At 40.8% G+C, this 22,112-nt stretch overlaps 1 protein-coding gene across 1 annotated transcript in view; it reads right to left on the bottom strand.

Moving 5' to 3' along the window:
- Positions 1–20,047, bottom strand: part of LOC112221635 (copine-9-like) — a 111,666-nt gene extending 91,619 nt beyond the window's left edge. The window contains exons 1-2 of the mRNA XM_042303613.1: positions 19,781–20,047; positions 11,428–11,468 (exon numbers count right to left, since the gene is read on the bottom strand). Of these exons, the coding sequence (XP_042159547.1) occupies positions 11,428–11,468; positions 19,781–19,860 (121 nt within the window). The 5' untranslated portion in view covers positions 19,861–20,047. The remainder of the gene's footprint in view (positions 1–11,427; positions 11,469–19,780) is intronic.
- Between the last annotated feature and the right edge of the window lie 2,065 nt (positions 20,048–22,112).

Here is a 22,112-nt window from a genome sequence, read left to right as displayed (position 1 = left end):
ATAGAAAAATGCTTGTTGAAATTCTCAATTATTGTTGATTTATCGGTGGTGACAGTGCAGTGGGCAGCTGGGAGGAGGCCTCAGTGCAGTGGGCAGCTGGGAGGAGGTCCTCTTATTCTCCATGGACTTTACAGTGTCCAATAACCTTTTTGAGTTTGTGCTACAGGATGAAAATTTCAGTTCGAAAAAGCTAGCCTTAGCTTTCCTAACTGATTGTGTATATTGGTTACTAACTTCCCTGAAAAGTTGCATATCACGGGGGCTATTTTAAGTTTAATGCAGTATGCCATAGGATGTTTTTGTGTTGGTCAAGGGCAGTCATGTCTGGAGTCATGTCTGGAGTGAACCATATCTGTTCCTACTTCTACATTTTTTTGAACGGGGCATGCTTATTTAAGATGGTGAGGAAAGCACTTTTAAAGAATAACCAGGCATCCTCTACTGACAGGATGAGGTCAATATCCTTCCAGGATACCCGGGCCAGGTCGATTAGAAAGGCCTGCTCGCTGAAGCGTTTGATGATGAGCGTTTGCTGATGAGGGGTGGTCGTTTGATCGCAGATCCATTATTTGGGGTTGTACCTGATAGGTTCATTGATAATTTGTGTGAGATTGAGGGCATCAAGCTTAGATTGTAGGATGGCCGGGGTGTTAAGCATGTCCCAGTTTAGGTCACCTAGCAGCACGAGCTCTGAAGACAGATGGGGGGCAATCAATTCACATATGGTGTCCAGGGCACAGTTGGGGGCAGAGGGTGGTCTATAGCAAGCGGCAACAGTGAGAGACTTGTTTCTGGAAAGGTGGATTTTTAGAAGTAGAAGCTCGAATTGTTTGGGTACAGACCTGGATAATATGACAGAACTCTGCAGGCTATCTCTGCAGTAAGATTGCCACTCCGTCCGCTTTGGAAGTTCTATCTTGTCGGAAAATGTGATAGTTAGGGATGGAAATTTCAGGGTTTTTGGTGGTCTTCCTAAGATAGGATTCAGACACGGCTAGGACATCTGGGTTGGCAGAGTGTGCTAAGGCAGTGAATAAAACAAACTTGGGGAGGAGGCTTCTAATGTTAACATGTATGAAACCAAGGCTTTTATGGTTACAGAAGTCAACAAATGAGAGCGACTGGGGAATGGGAGTGGAGCTAGGCACTGCTGGGCCTGGATTAACCTCTACATCACCAGAGGAGTAGGATGAGGGTAAGGCTAAAGGCTATAAGAACAGAGAGTAAAAGGAGCAGGTTTATGAGCGCGACAGATTAGATTCAAGGCATAATGTATAAACAAAGGTATGGTGGGATGTGAATACAGTGGAGGTAAACCTAGGCATAGAGTGACGATGAGAGAGATATTGTCTCTAGAAACATCATTTAAACCAGGTGATGACACCTGTGTGTGGGAGGTGGAACAAAAGGGCATATTGAGCAGGGCTAGAGGCTCTACAGTGAAATAAGATAATAATTACTAACCAGAACAGCAATGGACAAGGCATATTGACATGCGTAGCCGAGTGATCATAGGGGTCCAGTGAGTAGTTAAGCTGGCTGGAGACACGGCGATTTAGACAGCTAGCTAGCCGGGGCTAGCAAGCTAGCAGAAGGTTCTTAGAGGTACGTCGCGAAGGAAGAAGTCTGTTGTAGCCTCCTCGTGCAGAGCATCCTCGTGCAGTTCCGTCGGACCAGCCGTGATGATTTAGTAGGGTTCGTGTAGTAAAGCTGCCCAGTCCAATTGGCACAATAGGTATAGTGGCCCAAGAAATTGGCTGATGGACCTATTCAGCTAACAGCCGGATATGCTCTAGACAGCTAGCGGGCCGCGGCTAGCAGATGGGCATTCAGGGGACACCGCGACAGAGGAGCCTGTTGCAAAAAGAACCCTCGGGCAGATTATTTCAGTAGTCCAGTCGTAATGGATTAGCAGGATTTTATGTGGTAAAAGGGGTCCATAATAGGTATTGTAGCCCAAGGAGTGGCTGATGGACCTCTTCAGCTAGCCGGGAGATGGGCCTAGCATCTGCTAGCTCCAGGCTAATTGGTGCTTGCTTTGGGACAGAGACGTTAGCCAGGAGTAGCAACTCGGATTGCAGATGGCTAGCTGCAATGATCCAGGTGAAAAGGTTCAGAGCTTGCGGTAGGAATCTGGGGATATGGAGAGAAAATAAGTCTGGTATGTTCTGCTATGAATCGCATTGTGCAAACTGGCGAGAGATTTCCTAGCTAAAGGTTAGCTGATGACCGCTAGCAGTGGTTAGCTGACTACTAGCTAGTAGCTAGTTAGCTGGCTAGCTTATGTTGGGGGATTCTGGTTTGAAAGTAAAGAAAAATACTTTAGAAAATAGCATATCCATGCCACATTGGGTGAGGTGGGTTGCAGGAGAGTATATTGAAGTTGAGGTTTAGGACAAAATATATAAAAAAGATATGCGAAGAAAAAAGATATACAGTGGGGAGAACAAGTATTTGATACACTGCCGATTTTGCAGGTTTTAAAAATCATACAATGTGATTTTCTTGTTTTTTGTTTTAGATTCCGTCTCTCACAGTTGAAGTGTACCTATGATAAAAATTACAGACCTCTACATGCTTTGTAAGTAGGAAAACCTGCAGAATCGGCAGTGTATCAAATACTTGTTCTCCCCACTGTATACACGGGACAATGTGAGGACAAAGACGTCTAACTGCTTAGACTGATTAGTCTAACTGATTAGATTAATTGCATACACTCACTGTGATTCCCTGATACCCGTAGGTGGATAGCAATCGTATTGCGGGTGACTCGGCCAATAGAGCGCCCATCCAGCGCTCTGACGTCCATGGGAATGGAGAGGGGCTGAGTTGTGATACCAAGCTCTGACACCAAGGTAGCATCGATAAGTGCTCACCCCATAACAGGGTGGCATGGAGATGGGTGCGAGTAATGGGAGATTGGAAAATCCTCGTACGGCTAACCAGAGTACTCGTGCCTACTGATGAGCCTGGTCTTTTCAATGGACAGGTGGAAATATAATGTCCTGTAGTCCCGCAACACAGTGCGTAAATGGTGCGTAAATGTTCCTCTGGAGACAATCAAGCTCTTCCCAGTAGCTTGGGCTCTGAAGGAGGGGAGTCTACCGCCCTCAGCGATTCCCATGAGCACTCGGGTGACGTTGGAGTCTCTCGGAAATGCCTTTGGAGGTTTTGGTGATTCCTCTAAGTCGAGTTGGGAATCGAGGGCGAGCAAAGGCGACAGGGGACAGATTCCCTCACACTCCTACGTTCTCGTAGCTGCCCATCGATCCGGATGGTCAAGGCTATGAGGGAGTCGAGGTCCATTGGTAACTCCCGAGCTGCGAGCTCATCTTTGATCACCTCTGATAATCCGTGAAGGTACATGTCGAACAATGCTTCCGGGTTCCAGGCATTCTCAGCCACCAACGTGTGAAAATCCACTGCCTAGTCTGCCACTCTATGGGTGTCTTGATGTAGCTGGAGCAGTTTACGAGCAGCCTCAGAGTTCCTCTGTCCAGTGTCTGTGTTCTTTTGCCCATCTTAATATTTTCCTTTTATTGGCCAGTCAGAGATTTGTCTTTTTCTTTGAAACTCTGCCTAGAAGGCCAGCATCCCGGAGTCGCCTCTTCACTTTTGACGTTGAGACTGATGTTTTGCGGGTACTATTTAATGAAGCTGCCAGTTGAGGACTTGTGAGGCGTCTGTTTCTCAAACTAGACACTCTAATGTACTTGTCCTCTTGCTCAGTTGTGCACTGGGGCCTCCCACACCTCTTTCTATTCTGGTTAGAGACCGTTTGAAAGGCTAATGTGAAGGGAGTGGTGCACAGCGTTGTACAAGATCTTCCGTTTCTTGGCAATTTCTCGCATGGAATACCCTTCATTTCTCAGAACAAGAATAGACTGATGAGTTTCAGAAGAAAGGTCTTTGTTTCTGGCCATTTTGAGCCTGTAATCGAACCCACAAATGCTGATGCTCCAGATACTCAACTAGTCTAAAGAAGGACAATTTTATTGCTTCAATAATCAGGATAACAGTTTTCAGCTGTGCTAACATAATTGCAAAAAGGTTTTCTAATGATCATTTAGCCTTTTAAAATTATAAACTTGGATTAGCTAACGTGCCATTGGAACACAGTAGTGGTGGTTGCTGATAATGGGCCTCTGTACGCCTATGTAGATATTCCATAAAAAATCTGCCGTTTCCAGCTACAATAGTCATTTGCAATATTAACAATATGTACACTGTATTTCTGATCAATTTGATGTCATTTTAATGGACAAAAAATGTGCTTTTCTTTAAAAAACAAAGACATTTCTAAGTGACCCCAAACTTTTTAAAGGTAGTGTAAGGCTGCCAATGAAAGGGTGGCGTAGGTGGCTAGAAAGGGTACATTATAGCTGAGTGATGTCTCTAAGAGTGGAGGAGTCAATAGAAATGTTATAAATATAAATTACCATGCCTGCACCCTTCAGTTTCATAAATGCTTTATTCCCACTTAAAAGAGCCATGCAAAACAGAGATGAATGACGTAGTCTGTGTGGGTGAAATTGCAGATTTTATATTAATCTGCAGGGGAGTCCTATCCAGTGCAATTTAAAATATTACCTTTTGAAAAGCACCTTGAGTGACTTAATAAGACGTAATAAATGAATGCACATCATTGCCATCGCAAATCGACTCAAACTACAGGGACTAGCGTTTCTAAGCTTCGATCAGAGTGTATAACTTAATAAATGGAATTATAGGTTTGTGATAGGAAACAAATACAGTATTGGACCTCCTTAAATTACCTTTAATTTATTTTGGGCAAGGATCTCAGCAGGGAAGCAGTCCTTGGGTAGTTTACCTTCTAAATGGACTGAGGTGGTCATGCACGATGGGGGCAATTGGGTTTTCCACACTGCCTACTCCCTTCATATTGAAGAGGCTGGCGGTTCTGCATCAGTGTGGGAGTCCAATTACTTGAGTCATACAGATCAGCTTTTGTAAGCAATTAAAAGCAATTGACTCATTCTGGCCAATTTACAATATGCAAAATGAGAAATCTTTAAATCATTGTTATAGAAACGACTCATTCCAAAATGGACCAACAGGCAGCTGACAGAAACTATGTTTGTGGTCCCTGACGTGGAGTAAAGAGAAAAATCTCAACACTGTTCCTTTAAAGCTTTGACTCGTTCTTGACTGTCATAGTGATTAACTAGTTTGGACAGGGATGAAAGTGGTATCATAAATGAGGCCTTTTAAATGCAAGGGAGTACAATGTGACAAATACGAGCAATATACAGTACAGTGAAGAGCTCTCAAACAATGACATCAAATATCTCAAACATCACATTATGTATTTCTCATTCCAATGAAAGAGATTATACTTGGCACTCAATTGTCTTTTCAGGATCCCAACTCCTCTAAGAAGCAATCACCACGCAGAATGGATTTAAGTCAATTAGAGGAATTTGGAAGAGCAAATTCCATGCTTGGGTTAAGTGTATGCATAGGGCTGTGACGCTCATGGAATTTTGGATGATGGTTGTTGGTTAGCCAAATAACCGTGGTAACCATAATAACCGTTTGAATAAAGTTTTTTTTAAAGACGCACATTTTCTCCTCTAATCAACATTGACACTAGTTCATCTTGAATAATAGTTTTAAGTTAACAATTAAAACAATGAAACGTTTAAACACTTTACTTCAAAGAATCAACACTCGTTTTCATATAATTTCAAAGTGTACAAGTAAGCTAACTCATATGTAAAGGTTAGACGTCTTAATAACAAGTAGACTATTATTACTTAAGCGTAATTTCAGGTGAACAAAAAAAAGTCAATACCAGAGGTTTGGTATTTATTAGGGATCCCCATTAGGTGCAGGTGCAGCAGCTACTCTTCCTGGGGTCCAGAAACATTAAGTCAGTTACTGTATGTAGCCTATAGTTTATCATCATACACTGAATAAAAATATAAACGCAACATGTAAAGTGTTGATCCAATGTTTCATGAGCTGAAATAAAAGATCCCAGAAATGTTCCATATGCACAAAAAGCTTATTTCTCTCAAATGCACACGTGTTTACATCCCTTTGCCAAGATAATCCATCCACCTGACAGGTGTGGCATATCAAGAAGCTGATTAAACAGCAAGCTCATTACACAGGTGTGATGTGGACAATAAAAGGCCAATCTAAAATGTACAGTTTTGTAACACAACTCTTTGCCACAGATGTCTCAAATTTTTAGGGAGCGTGCAATTGGCATGCTGATTGCAGGAACTTCCACCATAGCTGTTGCCAGAGAATTGAATGTTAATTTCTCTACCATAAGCCACCTCCAACGTCATTTTAGAGAATTTACAACCAGCCTCATAACCGCAGACCACGTGTATGGCGTTGTGTGGGCGAGCGGTTTGCTGATGTCAACATTGTGAACAGAGTGTCCCATGGTGGCGATGGGGTTATGGTACGGGCAGGCACAAGCTACAGACAACGAACACAAATGCATTTTATTGATGGCAATTTGAATGCATAGAGATGCCGTGACGAACCCAATGTGAGGCCCATTTTTTTAAGGTATCTGTGACCAACAGATGCATATCTGTATTCCAATGTGAAATCCATAGATTAGGGCCTATTCAATTTATTTCAATTTACTGAGTTACTGATATGAACTGAAACTCAGTAAAATCTTAAAAATTGTTGCATGTTGCGATCATACTTTTGTTCGGTATAGTTATCATTATTGGCTTGGTGGATGGCACTTAACTGACGCAACACAAATAATGTTATTATGACAGCAGAAGTAGCCTACTAGTAGGCCTAGCTAACGTTAGCAAACTTGAATGAAATAAATATCAAATTACACTTATACATTTACACTTGTACTTGTTTACATGACTTTAATACTCTATAAATGGACTCCTTCAAATAATTTACTCTGGCAAGTTTGCCACAGGAGAACTGCAGAATGGAAGTTGAATCCATCACTTTCGTTGTTGGCTGTGCCCACAGCAACATTTTAAAAATGAGGTGGATAGGAGCAAAGCAGGAAGTAAAAGCAAGACGTGTACCCATCAATATGTGCTGTGATTTGTTAATTCAACTCAACTATTAAACAAAATACATTCCATTGCATGAGCCACATCAGTAAACATCATTTGAATGAACATTCTACATTACATATGGAAATTATTACATCACAATCCCAGGCAGCCATTGCGAGGGTCCTGAGTTTATCAGTTGAATTGCCAGGTTTAGAGGTTCCAAGCACGTTCTATTTATTCTATTTCTATGTGTGCTGCTGCTGCAGGGAGGGGCACGCTGTGTAGTTCATTCCACCAAAACAAAGTTGTATTATTTTCATGGCAGTCATCAACCATAACAGTCGGTTACATGGTTATACGGTAGAAATGTGCCAGCACTACGCATGCCCAGAATATAGTGTGACAATGGGTTAATGGGATATGTTTGGCACAAACACAACATAAAGCTCTTAGACACATGGGTAATTGGACAAGTGCATAGACAAGGCATAAAGTCATTAAGTCATTCAATCATGGACACTCACACACCACAATCTGTTTACTTTTCACAGAAAAGTACAAGGATAAAGTACTTTGATGTCTGAGCCATCTTTAAATTAGATAAGGGGGAGGGAGCTTACTATGTATTCAGAACATATTCGTCCATTTCCACAAAGCCTGCACACAAATACACAAAGTGAATCTAATCTAAGTGATTGGCTATGTAGATAGCACAAACTAGAAGAGGTAAAACATCCATATCACATTTCTTCATCACAGAACTTGTTGGAGATTAGGCACATCATGCAGAAGAATATAATCAAACCAAGTAACTACCTAAATCAATTTAGGACTAAACTCAGAATCCCAGACCCCCAGCTCTGAGTAATGAGTACCTTGTGGGGCTGTTGCTCAAATCAAATCAAAGTCTCCTGAAGGGGAATAGGTTTTGTCGTGCCCTTTCCACGACTGTCTGGGTGTGCTTGGACCATGTTAGTTTGTTGGTGATTTGGACACCAAGGAACTTGAAGCTCTCAACCTGCTCCACTACAGCCCCGTCGATGAGAATGGGGGTGTGCTCGGTCGTCCTTTTCCTGTAGTCCACAATCATCTCCTTAGTCTTGATCACATTGAGAGAGAGGTTGTTGTCCTGGCACCACACGGCCAGGTCTCTGACCTCCTCCCTCCTCCCTATATACTGTTGTGTCATCTGCAAACTTAATGATGGTGTTGGAGTCGTGCCTGGCCTTACAGTCATGAGTGAAAAGGGAGTACAGGAGGGGGCTGAGCACGCACCCCTGAGGGGCCCCCGTGTTAAGAATCAGCGTTGCGGATGTGTTGCTCCCTACACTTACCACCTGGGGGTGGCCTGTCAGGAAGTCCAGGATCCAGTTGCAGAGGGAGGTGTTTAGTCCCAGGGTCCTTAGTTTAGTGATGGGCTTTGAGGGCACTATGGTGTTGAACGCTCAGCTGTAGTCAATGAATAGCATTCTCACATAGGTGTTCCTTTTGTACAGGTGTGAAAGGGCAGTGTGGAGTACAATAGAGATTGCATAATCTGGGGATCTGTTGGGGCGGTGTGCAAATTGGAGTGAGTTTCTGGGATAACGGTGTTGATGTGAGCCATGACCAGCCTTTCAAAGCACTTTATGGCTACAGACGTGAGTGCTACGGGTCGGTAGTCATTTAGGCAGGTTACCATAGTCCCTGTGCCCAAGAACAGGTTACCATAGTCCCGGTGCCCAAGTGTTCTTGGACACAGGGACTATGGTGGTCTGCTTGAAACATGTTGGCATTACAGACTCAGACAGGGTGAGGTTGAAAATGTCAGTGAAGACACTTGCCAGTTGGTCAGAGTATACGTCCTGGTAATCCGTCTGGCCCTGCGGCCTTGTGAATGTTGACCTGTTTAAAGGTCTTACTCACATCGGCTGTGGAGAGTGTGATCAAACAGTCGTCCGGAACAGCTGGTGCTCTCATGGATGTTTCAGTGTTACTTGCCTCAAAGCGAGCATAGAAGTAATTTAGCTTGTCTGGTAGGCTTGTGTCACTGGGCTGCCTCCCTTTGTAGTCTATAATAGTTTGCAAGCCCTGCAACATTCGACGAGCGTCGGAGCCGGTGTAGTATGAGCCGATCTTAGTCCTATATTGATGTTTTGCCTGTTTGATGGTTTGTCGAAGGGCATAGCAGAATTTCTTATAAGCTTCTGGGTTAGAGTCCCACTCGTTGAAAGCGGCAGCTCTACCCTTTAGCTCAGTGCGTATGTTGCCTGTAATCCATGGCTTCTGGTTTGGGTATGTACGTACAGTCACTGTGGGGACGACGTCATCAATGCACTTATTGATGAAGCCAGTGACTGATGTGGTGTACTCCTCAATGCCATCGGAAGAATTCCGGAACATATTCCAGTCTGTGCTAGCAAAAAAGTCCTGTAGCTTAGCATCTGCTTCATCTGACCACTTCTTCATTGACCGAGTCACTGGTGCTTCCTGCTTTAATTTGTGCTTGTAAGCAGGAATCTGGAGGATAGAATTATGGTCAGATTTCCCAAATGGAGGGCGAGGGAGAACTTTGTACGCATCTCTGTGTGTGGAGTAAAGGTGGTCTTGAGTTTTTTTCACTCTGGTTGCACATTTAACATGCTGATAGAAATAATTTAAAACAGATTTAAGTTTCCCTGCATCCCTGCAAGTTTCCCCGGCCACTAGGAGCGCCGCCTCTGGATGAGCATTTTCCTGTTTGCTTATGGTGGTATACAGCTCATTGAGTGCGGTCTTAGTGCCAGCATCGGTCTGTGGTGGTATGTAGACAGCTACGAAAAATACAGATGAAAACTCTCTAGTTAGTGTGGTCTACAGCTTATCATGAGATACTCTACATCAGGCGAGCAAAACCTTGACTTCCTTAAATATCGTGCAGCAGCTGTTGTTTACAAATATACATAGACCGCCACCCCTTGTCTTACCAGAGGCATCTGTTCTATCCTGCCGATGCAGTGTGTAACCCACCAGCTGTATGTTAATCATGTCGTCGTTCAGCCGTGACTCTGTGAAATATTAGCTATTACAGTTTTTAATGTCCCGTTGGTAGGATATACGTGCATTTAGCCCATCAATTTATTTTCCAGCGATTGTGTGTTGGCTAGTTTTACGGATGACAAGGGCAAATTAGCTACTCATCGGCGGATCCTCACAAGGCACCCCGATCTCTTTCCACAATATATTTTCCGTCTCTTTCTCCTGTGAATGACGGGGATGAGTTCCTGTTCGGGTGTTTGGAGTAAATCCCTCTCATCTGACTCATTAAAGAGAAATTCTTCATCCAGTTCAAAGGTGAGTAATCGCTGTTCTGTTTTCCAGAAGCTCTTTTCAGTCATAAGAGACGGTAGCAGCAACATTATGTACAAAATAAGTTTTAAAAAATGCGAAAAAAACAAACAAAATAGCATAGTTGGTTAAGGGCCCATGAAACGGCAGCCATTCTCTCCAGTGCCTTCTTTAGATGGCTGTTGCTATTGTGAAGTTTCATCAGAGCCCTGGTCTCTCTGGCTCTGTGGGACTGCAGTTGTGATAGTAGCCTTAATACGAGTCACTCTGAGCCTGGCTCTGTTTGTCCAGCTGAATCCCATTTCTACCTGTCTTCAACCCAGAGACCCCTGAGCCCCCCCTGACAGCTCAAAGCTTTCACCCTGGTATGACTTCAACCTGACAGACTTTTGACAAACACATAGTAGAGGTCTCCAAACAACACTATAGCAATAATAATTGATGTGTTGTATAAAGCATCTGAAGCACGGAACAAAATATAGGCCAAGTGGAAGGTGATTTCATTCCTGTGCTCCAAAGTGACCTGTGCCTTTTGGAAGTCCAGTTTGGAGAGCAATAAGACATACTCACAACACAGTGAAATGGGAGGCCATGAATAAATGTCTACACATGAAATAGATCTGATCAAAAACTCTTATTAAGGACTCAAGCAGATAACACTGCAGCTGCGGTTGTGTGACTGAGACTAAATATTGGAGACAAGCAGAAAAGAGTGACAAACTGAGATGTAGGGAATAGATAAGGCAACCTATGTGACTTTGAAGACCAAAATATAGGAGAAATGCTGAGTAAAACAGCTAAAATTAACTATGAACCTGTGATGTGGAACCTCTACAATTTATCCTATGTCATCATATTCCAAATCTCAGAATCGTCCTTAGAAATGTTGACAAATGTCTGTATAAAATAAACTGCTTTACAAAAGAAACGAATGCAGCTTAACTGCATAACGGAATGTTTATAACGTCCCTGAAGTTTTTGTAAAAATGATGGAATCAACTCTCTAGAATTTACATGAGTACATTCAGGACAGATAGGACAAATGCATGCATGGAATTTCACACATTCTGATAAACATTCACTCAAAAAGAGAGGCACATACCAGGATCAGACTTGGAAAATGTGTCCACGTCCAGAAGATCCCTAAGGAAATAATATACAGGGGAAATAAAATAATAATAATTTAATCAGGCTGTTATTCTTTCCATAGAGTGTATTCAATGTCACTGTAGCACCCACTTGAACATATTTCAATGTAGTCTTTCTTCACTTGTTGGTACATCATTTCTCATGGAAAACACTAGGTAGTTTTCCCACCTCAAAACAAAATATACATCATTTCAGATGCTGTTGGCTATCATTGAAGAGCTGGAGGCAGGATTTAAAAGAGGAAACAATAGCGATAAACAGACTGAACTGATTATCATTAACATTTATTGTCATTATGTGAGATTCTACTTAGCCAGAGTCAGATGAACTCATGGATACCATTTTTATTCCTCTGCATACAGTGTGAAGGAGGATAGAGGTAGTTTCCAGAGCCAATGCTAACTAGCATTAGCACAATAACTGGAAGTCTACAGTTACGTAAGTAAGTTCAGCGCTATTGTTTTCTCTCTTGAATTCTGCTTCCAGTTCTTCAATGATAGCCAACAGCATCAGTAGAAAAATGCCAGAATCGCAGTATCCCTTTAACATTTTGCTTATGTTTAGTGTTCCTCTGTTGTAGAAATATATTTATTCTGTGAGAACAACAAATTAATAATACTTAATGTAAGATTCAGCACAACTGAAAATGTATTGTTAAACAAAATACATAACAAATCAGCTAGAGTGCATAGGGTGACACCAGAACATTTTTGGCTAAATATATGTGTAAGACTGAAGTGACACATAATCAATTAGATCACACAGCATCGTAATCAGTGGGTCGAACTTCCTGATAAGGAACATGAACAATTGTTTCTACACCAATTTTGGCCCAGTGCATGAATAATAACGACCTTATTTCATATTACACACCTAAAGAAAATGTCAGTAAAATAAGGTATTTACAGGCCAAAATAGACTAACAACCCAATTTAGAGGCACACAAAAGTGTATACCTCCATTAATGACAGTCCCAAGATAATAGCACTAGTTTGGTCCATTTACAGGTACTGTATCCTGATTAAGGCCATAACCTTTGAGTAGGAGATAAGATTTTGCTGTCACCACTATAGTACAACAGTTGGTCTAAGTTCAACATCATCCCCCATGTACAGGATAAAATGAATGGTGCGATAAGTGTAAAATTATCAGTCACAGTAACCAACTGTGACACAGTCTCATGGGATCATTTCTATATCGTCAGTATTTGAGTCACTGCCATTGGATTCATGGTTCATATTATATCAAAGGGGAAACAACTACTCCCAATGACAGAAGTGGCACAAACACTGAGTCTCTCTGAGGAGCTCTGGACCACTGAGCTGAGGTACATTTGCACCCCCCAGCTGACATGTTTTTCAGAGAAGGGAACTGTCTGTGCTTGCTGGTGTCTGTCTCTGTGTGTCTGAAGAAGGTTGTGAAGCCGAAACGTCTGTGTATGTTATCCCTGATGCAATGAAAATATATATTTTTAAATGAAGTAAGCTTCATGTGACATATTTTTGAATGCGAACCCATTACACCTTTTTGTTTGGCTGCACTACTTTACCAGGTCAGTGAGTTGAGAATCCCTCGACTCTTTTCCATTTTTCTGTACTCATACCTCAGGTTCATTTTAGGTTGGCAGTTTGCCAGATGCACAACACGTCGAGGAAATGGGTTGATGAGAGGCGGGCAAATGAAATGAATGTTGTGGCTGATTGTGTTGTCCGCTTGAGACTTGCAAGGTTTTATTAGCTGTGATAAGAGGAGAAGTTGCAGATGTGTCTCACAGAGAACCACCCACTTGTTTCTAAGCATGGAGGAAATCCAGAGTTAAGGCTTTGTAATCTCCACGGTGGCACCATCAGCCGTTCCATTCGCTTTTCAGAGGCAGGGAGGATTATTGTTTGGTGCCAGTGGTGGCTGGTTTGTGACCATGGAATTCTGACCATCCCAGTGACTCATTTATTTGGACAGAACACGAAGGCCACTCAGCCAAAAATGTATAATCCCATCCCACTGGGGGCACCATGTCATTTTTGGTGGGTAATATTTGGTTAAGGCATTTTTTGAATTCCCTATTTGTTATCACTGCGCTTTCAAACATTTTAAAGCACAACAAAGATAAAATGTGAATACAATGTCAGATGTTAGTATTTGTACAACAACTTACTGTGCTTCATGTAATAGCACAACCAAATGATCTGGATTGCAGAAAGGGCCAGTGATCCAAGCTGTTTAAGATTCTGCACAGATGATTTAAGCAATTGTGAAGATCTCCACAGACCTTTGCATGGTATCCTGAACATGCATGCTTTCTATGATTACATCAGAAAACATTTATAGTTACAGTAGGCTAACCTCAAAATGTGGCCATGGTTACTCGTTTTAAGGTTGAATCCTGTTTCATTGGTTTGTAAGATATCCTTAAATGTAGGCTATTTATTACAAAAGTGTTATTACATTTTGTTTGGCTGACAACACAGCCAAACATCAACATTTAAAGGATATCTAATGCTTAGATAGTTTCATCTGAGCCACTGGCTTAATCTTATTCTTTAACTTTTATTTTTGGTTTAGTTGGAGACTATCATTTGTAATATTAGGCTGTTAACTGTATTTCAAGTGTAATTGAACTGTGTTTGGGTGTTAGCACAAACAAATATCAACATTTGAAGGAGAAGTAACTTTTGAGCCACTGACTCTGTCTAGAAATGTATAAATGATATGATGGACTCACATCGCCATCTCAACCAACAATCAAAGTTAAAGTATAAGACTTTAAAGTGCCTTTAAAGATTTATTTGATTTGATTTAGTCCTATTCTTTAACTTAGATTTTTGCAATAGAGATGTGAATCCAACATATTAAAGATTAACTTGAAGATTACATTTGAAATCAACCAAAGCTTGAAACCCTAGGCATATACAGTGGGGCAAAAAAGTATTTAGTTAGCCACCAATTGTGCAAGTTCTCCCACTTAAAAATAGAGAGGCCTGTAATTTTCATCATAGGTACACTTTTGGTGACCAAATACTTATTTTCCACCATAATTTGCAAATAAATTCATAAAAAAATCCTACAATGTGATTTTCTGGATTATTTTTCTCATTTTGTCTGTCATAGTTGAAGTGTACCTATGATGAAAATTACAGGCCTCTCTCATATTTTTAAGTGGGAGAACTTGCACAATTGGTGGCTGACTAAATACTTTTTTCCCCCACTGTATGTATTGTCTATTTTTAGATGAACCCTGGGTTAAATTGAAACAATAACTGTTACAAATACTATACAGGCCTAAATAGTCTCATTGATGATATATGAATCATAAAGTATGGTTACATTTCATTCGCTCTGTTAAACCTACCCTTTGGAATGACTTCAATAGCAACAGTGAATATACAGTATTTAGTTAATACAAGATTTATCAATAACCATTTTCCTGATAGCCCATTGGTAATAGTCAATGGCAAATATAAAAGCTAAACAGGGCTGGGCTTGGTTATTAAATTAAGTGATGAGAGAACAAATGAATAGTTGTAGATCAACTCTCCAGTCAGAGGTCCTGCCAGCCTATTGTTTTTTTTCTGATAGTGGATATAACGTTAAAGATCTGATGTTGTTTGAAAGGTACAAATTCAACATACAGTGCATTCGGAAAATATTCAGACCCCTTGACTTTTCCACATTTTGTTACATTACAGCCTTATTCTGAAATGGATTAAATATTTTTCTCCCTTATCAATCTACACACATTATCCCAGAATGACAAAGCAAAAACACGTTTTTATTTATTTTAGCAGATTTATAAAAAATAAATAACTGATATCAAATTTACATAAGTATTCAGACCTTTTATTCAGAATTTTGTTGAAGCACCTTTGGCAGTGACTACAGCCTCGAGTCTTCTTGAGTATGACACTACAAGCTGGGCACACCTGTATTTGGGGAGTTTCTCACATTTTTCTCTGCAGATCCTCTCAAGCTCTGTCAGATTGGATGGAGAGTGTCGCTGCACAGCCAATGTCAGGTCTCTCCAGAGATGTTTGATCGGGTTCAAGTCCCGAAGCCACTTCTGCGTTAGGGTCGTTGTCCTGTTGGAAGGCGAACATTCACCCCAGTCTGAGGTCCTGAGCACTCTTTTCATCAAGGATCTCTCTGTACTTTTCTCCATTTATCTTTCCCTCAATCCTGACTAGTCTCCCATTCACTGCCGCTGAAAAACATACCCACAGGATGATGCTGCCAGCACCATGCTTCACTGCAGGGATGGTGCCAGGTTTCCTCCAGACATGACACTTGGCATTCAGGCCAAAGAGTTCAATCTTGGTTTCATCAGACCAGAGAATCTTGTTGGTCTGAGAGTCCTTTAGGGGCCTTTTGGCAAACTCCAAGTGGCCTGTCATGTGCCTTTTACTGAGGAATGGCATCTGTCTGGCCACTCTACCATAAAGGCCTGATTGATGGAGTGCTGCATAGATGGTTGTCCTTCTGGAAGGTTCTCCCATCCTCACAGAGGAACTCTGGAGCTCTGTCAGAGTGAACATCGGGCTCTTGGTCACCTCCCAGACCAAGGCCCCTCTCCCCCGATTGCTCAGTGTGGCAGGGCAGCCAGCTCTAGGAAGAGTCTTGATGGTTCCAAACTTCTTCCATTTAACATGTTATGGCTGCAATCCCCCTATCGGGATAAGTGTCATCAACAACTGCTGAATAGCACAGCGCTACATTCAATAAATATTACTACAAATATTTATATTCGTGAAATCACAAGTGCAATATAGGAAAACACAGCGTAGCCTTTTGTTAATCCACCTGTCGTGTCAGATTTTGAAATTATGCTTGACAGTGAAAGCAATCCAAGCGTTTGTGTAAGTTTATCGATCGCACAACAAAACATTAAGTACACTTAGCATCAGGAGGCTTGGTCACAAAAATCAGAATAGCAATCAAATTAATCGTTTACCTATGATGATCTTCAGATGTTTTCACTCACGAGACTCCCAGTTACACAACAAATGTTCCTTTTGTTCCATAAAGATTATTTTTATATCCAAAATACCTCCGTTTGTTCAGAAGTCCACAGGAAAGAGCGATCACGACAACGCAGACAAATATTCCAAATAGTTTCCATAATGTCCACAGAAACATGTCAAACGTTTTTTATAATCAATCCTCAGGTTGTTTTTAAAATATATAATCGATAATATATCAACCGCAAATGTCTTTCACAGTAGGAGAGGGAAAAGCAATACCTATCCTCTGTTGTGTGAGCAAAACTCATGTGACCACTTGACGCGATGTTATCGTTCTGGCTCATTTTTCAACATAAAAGCCTGAAACTATGTTTGAAGACTGTTGACACCTAGTGGAAGCGATAGGGAAAGGAATCTGGTTCATATCCCTTTAAATCCAGCAAAGGGAGGCTATGGAACATGGAGTTTTCAAAATAGAAGCCACTTCCTGTTTTGATTTTCCTCAGGGTTTCGCTTGCAATATCAGTTCTGTTATACTCACAGACAATATTTTGACAGTTTTGGAAACTTTAAAGTGTTTCCTATCCAATACTAATAATAATGTGCATATATTAGCAACTGAGACTGAGGAGCTGGCCGTTTACAATGGTCACCTTTTCATCCAAGCTACTCAATACTGCCCCTGCAGCAATATGAAGTTAAGAATGATGGAGGCCACTATGTTCTTGGGACCTTCAATGCTGCAAAACATTTTTGGTACCCTTCCCCAGATCTGTGCCTCGACACAATCCTGTCTCGGAGCTCTACAGACAATTCCTTCGACCTCATGGCTTGGTTTTTGCTTTGACATACTCTGTCAACTGTGGGACCTTATATAGACAGGTGTACCTTTCCAAAACATGTCCGATCAGTTGAATTTACCACAGGTTAACTCCAATCAAGTTGTAGAAACAACTCAAAGATGATCAATGGAAACAGGATGAACCTGAGCTCAATTTCATGTCTCATAAGCAAAGGGTCTGAATACTTATGTAATTTTTGTTTTTCTGGTTTTTAATTGTAATACATTTGCAAAAAAAGGTAAAACATTTTTTTGCTTTGTAATTATGGGATATTATGTGTAGATTGATGATAACTTTTTATTTGATTTAATCCATTTTAGAATAAGGCTGTAACGTAACAAAATGTGGAAAAAAATAATAAATACTTTCCAAATGCACAGTTTGTCACATACAAGGTTTGTCTATGTTGAACATTGGTTACAATAATGACATAATCTTGTGGTTTTCACCCTCAAAACAACAGTTTATGTTGATGACTTTTTTCAAATCCAATGTATTTTCCATGTCGATTCCACGTCACAATAAGTTGACAAATTAAATTGAAACAGTTAGTATGACATTCTATGTCAGTATCAGATGTGAGGAATGTAACCTGGCTTGTAGGATATGAGTAGCTACAGGTGAGCTCAGCAGTGGAGGCTAGTGGGAGGACAGGCTCATTGTAAAGGCTGGAATGGAGTGGAGTCAAACGTGGTTCCCATATGTTTGATGTTTTTCAATACCGTTCCATTCCAGCCATTACAATGAGCCCATCTACCTGTACCTCCTCCCACCAACATCCTCTGGAGCTCAGGGACCCTTGAATAGCTTATAGCGCCAATACAGAATACTTACCTGCTACCTCTTTTTTTATTTTTGTATGTAGCCTTAGTTGAAAGTTAATGAACACACATTTCACCTGTTAAAGTGTTATTAGAGGCCCTTATAAACTCACATTATTTAGTCATATTGCAGATCCCTTGTGAAACCTCTATAAGTGCTGTTGGTTTTGTACAAGTAGCATTGTAGGTTACGGTACATACCATAGGTTATGCTACAACAAATTGTGTCTGTGGTTGATGAATCACAGTTCACAGTGTCTCAGTGCGATTATCTGATGACCTTTCCTGGAAATAACATGCGTCTGAAAACAAACACATACTTCCATGGAAAACACTGGAATGGCTGTCATGCAGACAGCAGAAAATGTCAATATTTTCTCCCCCAAAAACAGTTATTCCATTTGTTCCTGAGCTTTAGCATACTGTCCTGTACTGTATACAGGCCCAGCCCTCAGCATGAATGTTATCAGCAATTACTCACTTTTTTTCCTTCACAGAACTCGTTGGTATCCGGTTGCTAAGCAACCTTATTTTGTTTGTCTAGATGAAACCAATCTGTCAAAATTTGCTACCTCACGTCTAAATTCTCAAATGATATGCATACTGCAATTCCAACCACAAAATGTACTGGCTTTGATTTTAAGCCTCAAAATACAAGAACTTGCCTATTTGAATTTAACTAACTAACAGCTAAATGTTTGTTTTGGACTTTGTTAAAATTCAAATTCTATTCTTTTTTTAGGCTCTACATGTTTTCATGGAAAATAAACCAATTAGCAGCTCTGCCATAAATCCAGCAATAGGGGTGGGGGGTGGGGGGGGTTAAGGCCTGCCATTGTATGAATATAAAAAGGTTTAGGGCCTGACTGTGTAGATCATATTGGTCCTGCCATTGTATGAAAATATTTCTAAATCGATTGCTGTGTCAATTAATCAACCGATTTTACAGGTTATGTACAGTGCCAGGGTTTTTTAATCACATTTACGCTCACTGGCAACTGACGGGATAAAACATTTGACCGTGAAAATGATGTCGAGGGGGCAACAACAGGCACATTTGATACTAGGGGTTCTGCATAGAGGCAGAGGAGTCTGCTTTCTATGAAGTACTATATTACGAGAAAGATATAATGTGACAAAAGTTTTCATGAAGACAATTATGTGGACAATGTGGGAATACTGTATACTCCACACATGTAATGGTTTGTTCACAGGTAGCCAAGGTCTATTGTAGGTATGGTTCTACATAGGCTACACCTGCTTGAGAGGTCATTAATCGCTAGCCATACCACAACACTATCCAGTCTCAGTGCCTGAAAATTATGCATTAGCACTGTTGACTACACCCGGCTGATGCACTGCGGTCAGGCACGTCTCGGCGCACCTTTGAAGGTGTATCAGGAAGGAGGTGAATGAGAATCCATGCATGAGGTGAAACAATGGTTTTATCATATTTCTACTCTATGCTTGGTATTCTAAAACAATACGAATGCTGCCTAAATTAAGATACATATTTAACTTGGTGTGCACACTAATTGCATATGAATACAGAACATGTGCTTTAAATAATTGAAATATTATATTAGCACACATAAGGGTCACATTTGCATACTTTCAATACAATATGTTTCACTTATATAAGATCTAATCGCGGCATTTAACATTGTATCATACATTCATGACCTTACCTGCATGACACGGTTACTTCAATTTTAGTTGCAGGAACGATGTTGTTCAGCGGATCGAACTCCCCTATTGATGCCATCATCTCTTTAAATGTGCACGTTTCAAGCTCTTTTGGTGAAATATCTCAAGTATATTCTCGACCATTAAAAACTTAAATCAAACCACATGTTAGTTGTAGAGCCATATCCGTCTTCATTGAGTTTTGGAAAGAAGCGAGTCCTAGAGTTAAATACATTGCATTGGAGAGGAAAGCAATTCATCCTTCACAGTGTAGCCTACAGGAGAACTGAAGCGCGAGCGTCTCAGTACAGAGGGATTCCCACCAACTTCTATTTTCCAGTGCTTTCGACAGGTGGTGTAAGAAGCACGGGATACACTTTTGCAGAAGGATTTTTTTTTGTTGCAAGGATTATACTATTTGTTTCTTTCTCTGATACTATTTCAACCTTCAATCCATTTGTTATTTTATATTATTATTGGCTTGCTTGACACAAATATACAGGATACATACATTATGCAACAAATCAAAGCATATTTAAATGTACACCTTACTTTTAGTCCTGGATACAGAACAAAAATAAGTCTATAATTGAAACCCATTCGTTCATTTGAGTTCATTCGTTCATTTGAGAATTATTATTGAGTATCTTCAATTGTTTATTATTTCCCTCCTCTAAGACAGGCCACCTAGTAATGCAGACCTTGTGCTTTGTTTGTTGAAATATTTGTATTTGTCATAATGGATTGTTGTTTCTCTTCCAATCACCTCTTTTTAAACTATATTTTTAAATTTAACCTTTATTTAACTAGGTAAACCAGTTAAGAACAAAAAAGAACAAACCCGGACAACTCGAACCAGGGTCTGTAGTGACAGCTCTAGTGCTGAGATGCAGTGCCTTAGACCGCTGCGCGACTCGGGAGCCATTTTGTAGGCCTACCTGTACTTTTCACAGAATGCAGTACTGTTGAGGCAGATTGGTCACAAAAAACGTTGTCTGTGATTGATCAATCCAAAGAATACTGAAACTTAGGTATGTTTATGGCTAAGATTTAATGAAGAAAATTCAAATAAACTAAATTCAGGAGCAAAGTCTCACAGTCAGCCTAGTCTCAGAGGTAATCAAAGTTATGGATCACATATTTTCTGCTCACACCAAAGCCTTTCATAAACAAATAGAAACATTGCTCTGTAAGACAGGTTTCATTGAATCCAGAAACCTCCCTGTAGGTTGTTTATATAATCTGGTAAGAAAGCCACCCTACGTGACTTGGTTTGCATTATGATCAACTGATGCAAGGAGGGGATGGAACTTGACCTGAGAGAGGATGGCTGGTAGAGAGAAGGCTCAGTTGTGTGTGTTTTGGTTCTTATCACACCGTTTGCTCCAAGGGAACCCAGAGGGAAGTGTTTGAGGAGGAAGATTAAGGTTTCCAGAAGCACTGTATGAGGGGAAGAAAAGTAATCACATCCATCATTAGAGGAAATACGTTTCCCTTTATGAGTTATTTATTTTCCAGGTAAAAGAGTTCCAACAAGGTACACAACTACAATTTAGTTTCACTTAATCATTTACAGAGAGATGTATGGAGCAGGATTGTTGAGATGAATCACTTGCCTTTCACTGCTACAAACAATCAGACAGAAATAATCAATTAGACCTTACTAAAACAGAAACAGCCAGAGATAAAAGACTGAAGCTAAACCTCTGAAACACCCGGACCATTTAATGACTTACACATACAAGAGGACCAATTGTTGTATTGATCCATTAAGCGTAATAGACTCCCTCATCCTTAGTCCACTTCAGCTCTAACTGACAGTGAATGTGATGGTATCTTTGCTCCAGTCGCCGAGTAGAACAAATGATGATGGATAAATGTTATTTATACCTGCTGGCTATGTCTATTGTTCTGGAGGCACACTCAATTTGGCAGCTGATCAGGCAGAAATTGAAATTCTTCACGCAGGAAAAAATAATTGAGAGAGAGAGAGGTAGTAACAGAGGAAGAGGGTATAATTATCTGCCCATTTTCCACTCCTCTCTTTTTGGGGAGACTCTATATCTTCTGGGTGAAAGAATGATAAACTCTTCTTTGGCCTCACTGGCTGCATCCATCTGCTGGAATACTTAATTGCCCTCAGGGTGAATTCCTGTTTAGTTTTCTTGTCACAGACCAGGGGCTAGCCAGGGAAGAGAAAACGCATGGCTGAAAGTTACTGTCATTATACCTGCAAACAAAGGACGTGCAGTGTCTTTATACCCTTGAGATGCCAATGCACCAGCTAGTTCCTAACCCTGATAGAGGAGGTAAACAATGTTCCAAAGAAGCCTA

This window comes from Oncorhynchus tshawytscha, linkage group LG22, assembly GCF_018296145.1.
Source record: "Oncorhynchus tshawytscha isolate Ot180627B linkage group LG22, Otsh_v2.0, whole genome shotgun sequence".
NCBI lineage: Eukaryota > Metazoa > Chordata > Actinopteri > Salmoniformes > Salmonidae > Oncorhynchus > Oncorhynchus tshawytscha.
The sequence above is the reverse complement of the archived record's forward strand: the minus strand, read 5'-3'. Positions and strand labels throughout refer to the sequence as shown.